Source organism: Girardinichthys multiradiatus, chromosome 23 (assembly GCF_021462225.1).
Source record: "Girardinichthys multiradiatus isolate DD_20200921_A chromosome 23, DD_fGirMul_XY1, whole genome shotgun sequence".
Classification (NCBI taxonomy): Eukaryota; Metazoa; Chordata; class Actinopteri; order Cyprinodontiformes; family Goodeidae; genus Girardinichthys; species Girardinichthys multiradiatus.
The window spans coordinates 50,801,390-50,813,366 of NC_061815.1; the positions used below are offsets into that span (position 1 = coordinate 50,801,390).

At 43.3% G+C, this 11,977-nt stretch overlaps 1 protein-coding gene across 2 annotated transcripts; it reads left to right on the forward strand.

Annotated features, from left to right (window-relative positions):
* Positions 1-8,141, forward strand: rnf4 (ring finger protein 4). Of its 2 annotated transcripts, none has more exons than XM_047354634.1 (8): positions 1-195; positions 4,530-4,682; positions 4,819-4,969; positions 5,131-5,213; positions 5,299-5,311; positions 5,407-5,515; positions 7,361-7,412; positions 7,805-8,141. In XM_047354634.1, the coding sequence occupies exons 2-8, from the start codon at positions 4,671-4,673 to the stop codon at positions 7,952-7,954; spliced, it is 570 nt and encodes a 189-aa protein (XP_047210590.1). In that variant the 5' UTR covers positions 1-195; positions 4,530-4,670; the 3' UTR covers positions 7,955-8,141. The 2 variants fall into 2 exon arrangements, with proteins under 2 accessions (XP_047210590.1, XP_047210591.1); XM_047354635.1 differs by having other exon boundaries at positions 4,543-4,682.
* Positions 8,142-11,977: the final 3,836 nt, after the last annotated feature.

Here is an 11,977-nt window from a genome sequence, read left to right on the forward strand (position 1 = left end):
CGCCAATAAACAACACGAATAAGAAGAACTTAACGTCGGAATCAGATCATCGACGGAAACGTAACGGAGTTCGGTTCAGTTCAGTTCTAGAGGTCAGAACCGACGCCAGTCCGACTGCAGTGAATCCAGTCTGAGGAGTTTCTGTCTCCAGGTGATAGTGAACCCCCGGGAACACACCTGGAGTCGCTGCGAGTGGTGAGTCATTAATGCTAACGGCTAACTGCTGGTGTTGTGACGGAAATGGTTCTGAGGCAAACCTGAGCTCCTCTGACGCATGCGCAGCAACCATCTGCCCGAGGGTCCGGGTCGGGAGCCGGGTGCCACCTGCCGGCTACCCGTTCAGATCTGGGCCCATATTTATCAAACCTCTTAGAGCGGACTTTTAGTCTTAAATGTTGAGAATTTATGTCGAACTTTTAGACATAAATGTAAAAGCAAGTTCTGACATTCCTTAAGATGAAGAATCTATTAAGGAAAGCTCCAGAGATCTGGACTGGTTAGGAGTGGCTGTGGTGGTACTGGGAAGAGCCGAACCTTCCAGGAAGGACAAAACGATTAATTATCGTCAAGGAGTTTGAGAGAAATGTTTTCTCTTCGGAAATAAGGAAGGGAAATGGGTTTAGCCGTCCAATACAAAAGAAATAAGGAAACATGTTGGAGTTAAAGGCGGATATTTCTGTGCGCCTTTTAGAGAAAAGACTAAATGAGATGCAGTGAAATGTCATCTCATACTTTCTCTTTCTGAACATGTTTTCTTTTCTTTACTAACCCAGTGAGTGTCAGTGTTTCCTCCTCTTTGACTCAGTGGTTCCAGTGATCCCATCATCAGATTCAGGGTTCACCACCAGTACCACCAGTACACTCTGTCACCAAGAGCTGGTCCGGACCGACCAACGGGAAACTGCTCGTTTTTAATTTACCACATGAATATAAAGTCATATTTAATCAACTAGAATATGCGTTCCAATGAGGCTCGTTTGTCAGATTAAAAGTACCTTTCTAAACTAACAACCTTTAAGCAGGTATTAAAAATACTTTTCACTAAGTCATTTCTGCATTAAAATGTTTTTTATTGTTCTGATGTAATATTCTAATCTGAAATGTCTTGTTTTTATTAGCTGTAAGTGAGAAATCATCATAATTAACAGAAATACAGGCTTTAAAACATGAGAGTGTGTGTAAATAGTCTATATAATGTGTTTTACTTGAGTTAGTGAAATACATGAACTTTTCAGTAATATTCTAATTCATTGATTATGACTACTGGATTGTTTCATAAATTATTCATACAAAAATAAAAACATTATTGTGCTGAATGTGAACTTAAGATTTTCACTATTTGATCTGTTTCTCTCAAACATTTTTCAGTAAGAAAACTGATTCAGTGATTGGATCCGGGCTTTTCTAAATCCGTCCTCCAGGATCAGCTTTGCAGCACAACATGTCGTAAATCAGCTCAGATGTTGTTTACAGTGACACTCTTGATGACTAACTTTTAACCACAGTTTGAACCAACTTAAGTCCGTTCTGAGCAGCATTATTCATTATTGATCCACTCCAGAGTGGATTGGATCAGAACAGAGAACTAGTGGATTTAATTTTCTTACTGTAAGGTTCCTAGGTGATTGGTATACAGGCTGGGGGTTGGAAAATTTAGTTCACCAGGGCAAACAATTCAAAAATACTTTATTAATCCCAAAGGTAAATTAAATGTTGTTGTAGCTCATATCATGAAGGTTTCTTCAAAGAGACGTTGTAGATGCTGATGGCTGTGGGCAGGAAGGATCTCCTGTAGAGGTCCGTCTTACAGCAGATCTGAAGAAGCCTCTGACTGAAGACACTCTGTTGTTGTAGGACAGTCTGATGAAGAGGATGCTCAGGGTTCTCCATAATGTTCTTCATTTTATGAAGAATCCGTCTTTCTACAATGATCTCCAGAGGTTCTAGAGGAGTCCCCAGAACAGAACCAGCCTTTATCAGTGTGTTGAGTTTTTTGGAGTCACTGGTTCTGCTACCCCAGCAGATAATGACTGAAGAGGTCCCACTGTACCACAACAGACCTACTGAAGATCTTGAACATCTTGCTGCAAACAAAGTACATTCTGCTCTGTACCTTCTTGTAGATTATTCACTGTTGTGTTTCCAGTCCAGTCTGTGTTACCATCGTTGGAGCAGATTAGACCAGAGTAGTAGCTCTGTTTTCTCTAGAGTCCAAGGGATGTTGACCTTTGACTTCACCAGGAGATTATCAGGGCTCCTTTTCCATTGGCTCTAGTTAGGCAGATCGGCTCCGTTCCACTCAGTCTCTCTCTATTCAGAACAGAACCTGTTGGGTTCTGGCTTGAAGTCCTGCCGCCAGGTTGCCGTGCAGCTATTACTGTTACTGCGTGACATAGTCACAGTAAAATTATCCGCCTGAAACGATAAAAAATAAATAAATAGAAAATAAAAACATAAACTAAATACCAATAATGTTTGTATTATTGTATATTTCAAGAATGTCTTCTAAAGGTTTTTTCATGGATGAAATGACCCACTGGGTTAATTATCTGGACCAGAGCCCAGCCAGAACTTATAGAATAAGGCTCAGAGGTTCTGGTGTGATGAGGGGGGGGGGGCAGGACAAGCAGAGAGGAGAGATGCTGCTGGATGGTGAAGCTCCAAAGTGTCCCTGAAGTTAACATTTTGGGCTTTATGAGGAAGTTCTTGTCTCAGCCATGGCAATAACGAGGACCAGGACTTTAAATTCCAGAACCGCAGACTTCAGAACGCAGTGAAGTTAGTTTTAGGTTGGATGTTGGATCTTCTAACTCCATGGATTCAGCAGGTTTTCCTCCCGTTTGACCCGATGAAGGCAGACTGATTACGGGCAGCTGCTCTCTGTCTGCTCCCTCCTCCTGTAGACGCTGGTTCTCTGAAGGACCGTCAGTAAATATCAGAACCAAACCCGCTGTTTCATGGTGGTTTGTTCTAGAGTGTTTTGGGGGAAATGTTTGTGTCTCTGAACAGCTGATTTTATGTGTGATCAGCTGGTTTATAATTTGTTCAGAACCAAAGTTTGTTATCAACAAAGGAGAAAGTAGTCCTACCATTAGCAGCCATTTGTAGTTCTAGTGTACCTTAAATATGATGAATGTGTGAATTAGTGCTGGCGGTGCGTTACGACTGCTCAGAAACTCTGCAGAACTAATGGTGGTTTCATGCAGATTAGTGAGGAGATTGGAAAACATGATCAAACAGACCAGCTTCACATTACCGGACCATCAGTGATTAAACCACTCCTTGACATAAAGTTTGTCTTAAGGACCACAATGGCTGAAACGGGTCAAACCCAAACCCAATATAATTTTATCATTTACAAATGGTCTAGTTAGAGTTTGTTGACTGAAGTATTTTAACTAGGAGTTAACTAGAATATTTTTTGTGGCACTAGGGGCCTTTATTTTGTAAGGTCGCCGACAGGAAATGGGGTGGATAGAGTAGCAAAGTTCAACAGGCGGTATGTTGTAAAATAGGAGTTCTTACTCTCTTTCCTCCCGGTGCACCACTGGGTCCGTTTCTCTCCAGTTCCAAGACCAACCAGTAAAACCAGCAAAGTATTTACCTGGTGAAATAATGAGAAATGGTTCAGTATAAAATCAAGATTTAATGCCACAATGATCAGAGTACAGAGTACACTGTTGAACAGATACAGTGACATTCACCTTCGGTACCGGGCCCCCCTTAGCCCATCTTAGGGTCCTGCAGGATCATGAGTCCTGCTTTTATCTACGCCTGTTCTTAACCTTCCTAAAGGTCATCCTCTTGTATCAGTTTATCTTTGACTATGTGTTGCATCTTATCTGATATCAACAGTTATGTTGGGTCAGCTGTAGCAGTGAGCGGTGCTGCAGATCAGCAAAGAGGGCAGAGATATTTAATGAAGGCAGCAAAGAGATGATTAGAAAAGGCCACAGAACCATATGTCCATAACAGGTACTAGAACCCATGACGGCTGGGTTGAGGACTGTAGCCTCTGTACATGGGTCGCCACGCCCAACTTTATTTATTAATAAATTCTGGTATCTAGAGAGAAGTTTATTCTCTATATGTGTGACCAGTTTGCTGTTTGCATGAATTCACTCCTTCATCTGTTCTTGTTGCACAACACTCAGATTCATCAGAGACGCAGAGCAGCAGGCATAGAAACAGATCCGGTTCTGAAACTCCAGAGAAAAACTCTGGAGTTTCAAGCAGGTTGTTAAGAACCTCTGATCCTGATCACGAAAGATGACAGGAAGGAGGGCTGGCTTAAAACTTCTGCACAGAACTCTGTAGATATTGATTGATTATTGCTCCTGATCTGGTTTATGATCTCTGAAGATCCTGTTTCCTCAGATCCAATTCCTACTTCATCCCATCCAGTCCATTCAGGTTCAGATTCCAGTTTATGGTCCACCGCAGTCCTTCATATTCTGCTTCAGTGATGGAAACAGAACTGAACATCCAGACCAGAACCAGTCAGAAATCTGTTTCATGTGTTCACACAGTGTACATCTGTAGATCACCTGGATCCAGGAGTTGGAGTGAACCCAGGGAGCTCAAGCGGACCTCCTTGTTCTCAGAGCATCCCTGGAGAGTCTTCAAAGCGTCCTAAGGGTGTCCTCGTTGTCTCCAGCTGCTGCCGGGACATGAGCAGCTCGGTGAGTCATCAGTTTGATCTGAAACCACCTGACAAAGTGTTTAAAGACGATCAATAAGACTGACCGGAGGTGATCACTGATTGTTCTTGAACCCTGACTGACCGAAGCTCTGCTGACATCATGTCTTGTGTTTCAGGCTCAGAGGAAAAGGAGGCCCACAGGAAATTCTCTGGTCTCCAGAACCAAGACCAGGAGAACAGCCAATAGTCGGCCCTTGTCCCGCAGGACAGCGAACGCTAGCAACCCTGCCCCCCCCACAGAGCCTATCGACGTGTCGACCGAGGATGGTCAGTACCATCTGCCCACAGTCAGAGATCAATTTATCCATCTGTATGGAGCCAAAGCTGGTCTAGAGCCATCACTCTGTGAATCTGGACTTGCTGATTTTTTTTCACATGGTTCTGCAGAATTTTGACTGTTTTGTCTTACGTTGTTCTGCTATGTTCAGGTGTGGAAGAAGTGGTGGACCTGACCTGTGAAGGATCAGAAGCTGCTGTGGTTGACCTGACGACCAACAACGATTCTGTGCTGGTAACAACAAACTAACTAACTAACAGGAGGCTGCGTGTGAAAGTGAAATAATTCTGCTTCTCTTTCTCCTGCTGCCTCGCTCCAGCTGGTGGATGAAGGTAAAACTTTGACCTGCAGAATGAAGATGTGTCTTTGGTCCCGTATTGGACCCTCAATGAAGAGTTTCTGCCTTTCTGTGACTGTCTTCCATCAGGACCTCTGAACGACATTGTCTCCTCCAGCTATGTGCTCAGCAGCGATGAAGAAGGAGACATGTCCACTGGCATTGATGCTGCCATTACGTCTTCTGTACAGACATCCAGGTATTACATTGATCCCTACTGATATATAATTTACAGTTCACTGATTACTTCTGACACTCATCTAGGTAACAACTTCTTGCTGACAGTCATCCAAATGATAGATGACAGACACCCAGGTTATAGGCCGATCCCTGCAGTCAGACACCCAGGTTATAGGCCGATCCCTGCAGTCAGACACCCAGGTTATAGGCCGATCCATGCAGTCAGACACCCAGGTTATAGGCCGATCCATGCAGTGAGACACCCAGGTTATAGGCCGATCCCTGCAGTCGGACACCCAGGTTATAGGCCGATCCCTGCAGTCGGACACCCAGGTTATAGGCCGATCCATGCAGTCGGACACCCAGGTTATAGGCCGATCCATGCAGTCAGACACCCAGGTTATAGGCCGATCCCTGCAGTCAGACACCCAGGTTATAGGCCGATCCATGCAGTCGGACACCCAGGTTATAGGCCGATCCATGCAGTCAGACACCCAGGTTATAGGCCGATCCATGCAGTCAGACACCCAGGTTATAGGCCGATCCCTGCAGTCAGACACCCAGGTTATAGGCCGATCCATGCAGTCGGACACCCAGGTTATAGGCCGATCCATGCAGTCAGACACCCAGGTTATAGGCCGATCCATGCAGTCGGACACCCAGGTTATAGGCCGATCCATGCAGTCGGACACACAGGTTATACGCCGATCCATGCAGTCGGACACCCAGGTTATAGGCCGATCCATGCAGTCGGACACCCAGGTTATAGGCCGATCCATGCAGTCGGACACCCAGGTTATAGGCCGATCCATGCAGTCGGACACCCAGGTTATAGGCCGATCCCTGCAGTTAGACACCCAGGTTATAGGCCGATCCATGCAGTCGGACACCCAGGTTATAGGCCGATCCATGCAGTCGGACACCCAGGTTATAGGCCGATCCATGCAGTCGGACACCCAGGTTATAGGCCGATCCATGCAGTCAGACACCCAGGTTATAGGCCGATCCATGCAGTCAGACACCCAGGTTATAGGCCGATCCATGCAGTCGGACACCCAGGTTATAGGCCGATCCATGCAGTCGGACACCCAGGTTATAGGCCGATCCCTGCAGTCAGACACCCAGGTTATAGGCCGATCCATGCAGTCAGACACCCAGGTTATAGGCCGATCCCTGCAGTCAGACACCCAGGTTATAGGCCGATCCCTGCAGTGAGACACCCAGGTTATAGGCCGATCCATGCAGTCGGACACCCAGGTTATAGGCCGATCCATGCAGTCGGACACCCAGGTTATAGGCCGATCCCTGCAGTCGGACACCCAGGTTATAGGCCGATCCCTGCAGTCGGACACCCAGGTTATAGGCCGATCCCTGCAGTCGGACACCCAGGTTATAGGCCGATCCATGCAGTCGGACACCCAGGTTATAGGCCGATCCCTGCAGTTAGACACCCAGGTTATAGGCCGATCCATGCAGTCAGACACCCAGGTTATAGGCCGATCCCTGCAGTCAGACACCCAGGTTATAGGCCGATCCCTGCTGTAACAGGCAGGGGATGACGCTCCTGCAGCCTCTTGACTCAAATAAAAGTCTCACTGTTGGTTTTTAATCTGAGTCCCATCAGGAATGTAATGTTGCAGATTCATCTTGTTTTAGCCAAACATATTTTGTTTTATTGGTTTTAATGACCTTCTGAAGCACTTTGTTGATTTTAAAACTTTCTTTAGAAATAAAACTGACAAATCCAGGAATTAGACAGATCCACACTTACACATGTATTACTCTGATTGCTGACCCCTGTTGAGATGTTATGACTCTATCAGCAGAACCCAGTAGAACCCTTCAGTTTGTGCCTGTGTTTCAGGTTCACTCCGGGTCTCATCAATTGTCCCATCTGTTTGGATCTGTACTCCGAGGTGAGTTTCTGTCTCTGATGCCCGTTAAAATATGATGTGCTGCAGCGTTCTGCGTTCATGTTTCATTGTTTGTGCAGGGGTTCTACAGAACCCCTGGTCCCACCTCACATCCCCACCGTGTTACTGTTTTCTTTTTAATCTAACAAACGACGGTTCCTTCCTTTCTTGTTCCTGGAATATGGAATATCAGAGATCATGTAAACTCAATATATTTATGAAGAACAGATTCTGTTGTATTTTTTCTTTTAAACTTGAGGATCGCGACAAAAACGAGTCGGGTTGAAAAGGTTCCTGCTTATGACCAATATTTTCTGCCTATGCTTCGGATCATCAGGTGTGGCAGCTTCAAAACACCAGTCCTGCATTCTGATTGGCTCTTGATTTCTTCACAGATCGTGGACAGTGGGCGATTGGTTGTCTCCACCAAGTGTGGTCATGTGTTCTGCAGCCAGTGTCTGAGAGACGCTGTGACATCATCACACACCTGTCCTACCTGCAGGAAGAGGCTCACCCCTCGCCAATACCACCCTCTTTACATCTGACACCATGTGACATCATCAGCTGGCAGTGCTGTTATTGGCTGTCCTCTGTGACATCGTCAGCAGCATTTTTGTTGATGAAACATTGAAAATGTTTTTCTTTGAAGTTCAGATCTGCATTTTAATGATGACAGACTGAATATTGTGTTTTGTTCTGAGTTGTATTTGAAATAAATATTAATGAGGAACAGCTGCTGTTTGACTGATTGGTCAGATGGCTTCAGGCCCCGCCCATTTCACGTCATGAGGTGCTGCTCTGATAGAGACAGAACCGGGTTTTGGATCTGATGAACAGACTGAAAGAACAGTCCTTGATGCTCAGCAGAGAAACTGCATTGGAATAATTGTTGAGTGATGGGAAGTTTTCTGGATCAGTGCTTGGAGGATAAGGTTCATGGAAAATGTAAACGTTTTTCCAGATTTCCAATCTGACCACCAGGAGCACAAAGAAAAACATCAGGATCACATCTGTTTCTGGATAACTTCAGTTTTGCAGCTGAATCGTGATCTGATCCTGTTTCTCTTTTTACTGAAACATAACAGTCGCCACAAAATCACAGCTTTACATTTTAAAGACGAACAGAAAAAAATAAAATAACATGAAATAATGGAATAGTGCAAGGGGGAAATTAGTCATGGAAAACATTGCTTGGAAGAAAAGAAAGTGTTTGAACTTTGGGTCTTTTGATAAGTTTTAAAGAATTCACATACAAGTTAAGGTCACTGTTGAAATGTGTGATGTTAGGGGGACATTTCTATATTTTATTCTATGAATAAAGAATTTAGCCAAACAGGTCAGGATAACAGTGATACAGAGTTCATCTTTGTTTTTCAGAAATAGACCAAAGATTATGTCATCTCTGGAAAGAAAAATAGGCAATGATGGAAATTTACTGAACAACCATGTGTGTAAATCCCTACAAAACATTTGAACAATTGCACAAAGAAAAAATACATGATCGGTTGTTTCAATATAATTTTTCGCAAAACGTGAAAGTGTCGTTTATATTAAAACGTCTTCTAAGTAAATCTTTAGATGGATAAATGTCAGTCATGATTTTGAAGTGTGTTTCTTTTACTTTAGGAGCTATATGGATCTTAGTTTAGTGATTGAATCTTTATCAAATATACTTAGGTTATTATTATTTCATCGCCCAGGAAATAAATGGACAGTTAAACACTTTCTGATAAAGATGTTGCATTTTTTGTCTAAAAAACTGGACCCCCTGGATTGATAACTGGGGTTACTGGTTGTATAATATGGTAAGTCATTATGTTTTTGGTCAAAGAATGAAATTGTTGGAAGTGCATTAAGCAAACAATAAAAGTCCAAGATAGGACGGTTAAAATTGCATTTGTCGCAAAAACTTTGATATTCCAACAAAACACCATCATTCATTCAATGGATTAAAGACCAAATATTTCTTTCAAACCAGTCCTTGAAAAATAAGAATTTGTTCCAGTGTAGAATGTATCTATTATTCCAAATTATTGTAGAGTTGAGAAGTTGTGATTATATAATATTTTCCAATACAGTAATATTTGTTTATGGACATGAACAGTAATGGAAATAGGGCCAAGTGGAGCAGAGTCTTAATTGAACTTTTTTAAAGAATAGCTTCTCTGTGGAGTTATAAAACCTTTATTATTCTAACTATTTACAGTCTCCAGAGTTCTACGGGTTTCTTAGATGTGGTACAGGTTCTATGCAGTTGCTCCAGCTGTTGATACGTGTTTTGTCTTTGCATGATGACGAACCTCCAGCTCAGTGATTAACAGCATGAATAACTGCGTTGTCTCGTCACCATGACTCGGAGTTTTTCCTCCATGATCACTAAGTATGGCAAGCCCTTTTAACATAAAATCAGCTTCTTCTGACCATCCTCTGGATATCTAAAAATGAGTGTTGACACTTGAACGACATTTAGACTACCAGGAATGTCAATTTAAGATATCTGCATTTACATTCGGACTATCAAGAAGAACCATTCTAGATATCTTAAATCGTGTTTTGATGGATCAAAATGCCTTTCAAGATATCTGAAATGACGTCACTGGATTCGTCAGTTGAAGGGTCACGCATCCATAATTAAAATTCAAGATATCTCCAACTGAATTATGACTAGTCAAAGTTATATGTTTAGATATCTGAATTGTATAAAAAGACACTTCACCAAGCTAGAACAGCTTATTTCTCATCATTAATAGAAGAGAACAAGAATAATCCTAGGTTTCTCTTTAGTACAGTTGCTAAACTTACACAGAGTCATAGCTCTGTTGAGCCATCCATTCCCTTAGCTCTTAGCAGCCATGACTTTATGGGATTCTTCTTAAATAAAATTGATTCTATTAAAAATAAAATCTTTGACATACTCCTGAAGATGATTACTTCATCCTCAGCAAGTGAGACAACATTGGAAATAACTGTAGAAGTTATCAGGCTCCTCTCCTGTGGAACCAGCTCCCAGTTTTAGTCCATGAGGCAGACACCCTGTCTACTTTTAAGGCTAGGCTTAAAACGTTCCTTTTTGATAAAGCTTATAGTTAGAGTGGCTTAGTTTATCCTGAGCTATCTCTGTAGTTATGCTGCTATAGGCTTAGGCTGCTGGAGGACATAATTATCACTTTCACTCTCTCTGCTACATTCTCATACTACTCTCCAATTTTGCATTATTTGCTGTTATTTCAGCTTCTAACTTTATGTTCTCTCTTTTCTCTTCCTAGAAGCTACACCTGGCCTGACTCTGTATCTACAGGGGTTGGACAATGAAACTGAAACACCTGGTTTTAGACCACAATAATTTATTAGTATGGTGTAGGGCGTCCTTTTGCAGCCAATACAGCGTCAATTCGTCTTGGGAATGACATATACAAGTCCTGCACAGTGGTCAGAGTGATTTTAAGCCATTCTTCTTGCAGGATAGTGACCAGGTCACTACGTGATACCAGTGGAGGAAAACGTTTCCTGACTCGCTCCTCCAAAACACCCCAAAGTGGCTCAATAATATTTAGATCTGGTGACTGTGCAGGCCATGGGAGATGTTCAACTTCACTTTCATGTTCATCAAACCAATCTTTCACCAGTCTTGCTGTGTGTATTGGTGCATTGTCATCCTGATACACGGCACCACCTTCAGGATACAATGTTTGAACCATTGGATCCACATGGTCCTCAAGAATGGTTCGGTAGTCCTTGGCAGTGACACGCCCATCTAGCACAAGTATTGGGCCAAGGGAATGCCATGATATGGCAGCCCAAACCATCACTGATCCACCCCCATGCTTCACTCTGGGCATGCAACAGTCTGGGTGGTACGCTTCTTTGGGGCTTCTCCACACCGTAACTCTCCCGGATGTGGGGAAAACAGTAAAGGTGGACTCATCAGAGAACAATACATGTTTCACATTGTCCACAGCCCAAGATTTGTGCTCCTTGCACCATTGAAACCGACGTTTGGCATTGGCATGAGTGACCAAAGGTTTGGCTATAGCAGCCCGGCCGTGTATATTGACCCTGTGGAGCTCCCAACGGACAGTTCTGGTGGAAACAGGAGAGTTGAGGTGCATATTTAATTCTGCCGTGATTTGGGCAGCCGTGGTTTTATGTTTTTTGGATACAATCCAGGTTAGCACCCAAACATCCCTTTCAGACAGCTTCCTCTTGCATCCACAGTTAATCCTGCTGGATGTGGTTCGTCCTTCTTGGTGGTATGCTGACATTACCCTGGATACCGTGGCTCTTGATACATCACAAAGACTTGCTGTCTTGGTCACAGATGCGCCAGCAAGACGTGCATCAACAATTTGTCCTCTTTGGAACTCTGGTATGTCACCAATAATGTTGTGTGCATTTCAATATTTTGAGCAAAACTGTGTTCTTACCCTGCTAATTGAACCTTCACACTCTGCTCTTACTGGTGCAATGTGTAATCAATGAAGACTGGCTACCAGGCTGGTCCAATTTAGCCATGAAACCTCCCACACTAAAATGACAAGTGTTTCAGTTTCATTGTCCAACCCCTGTAT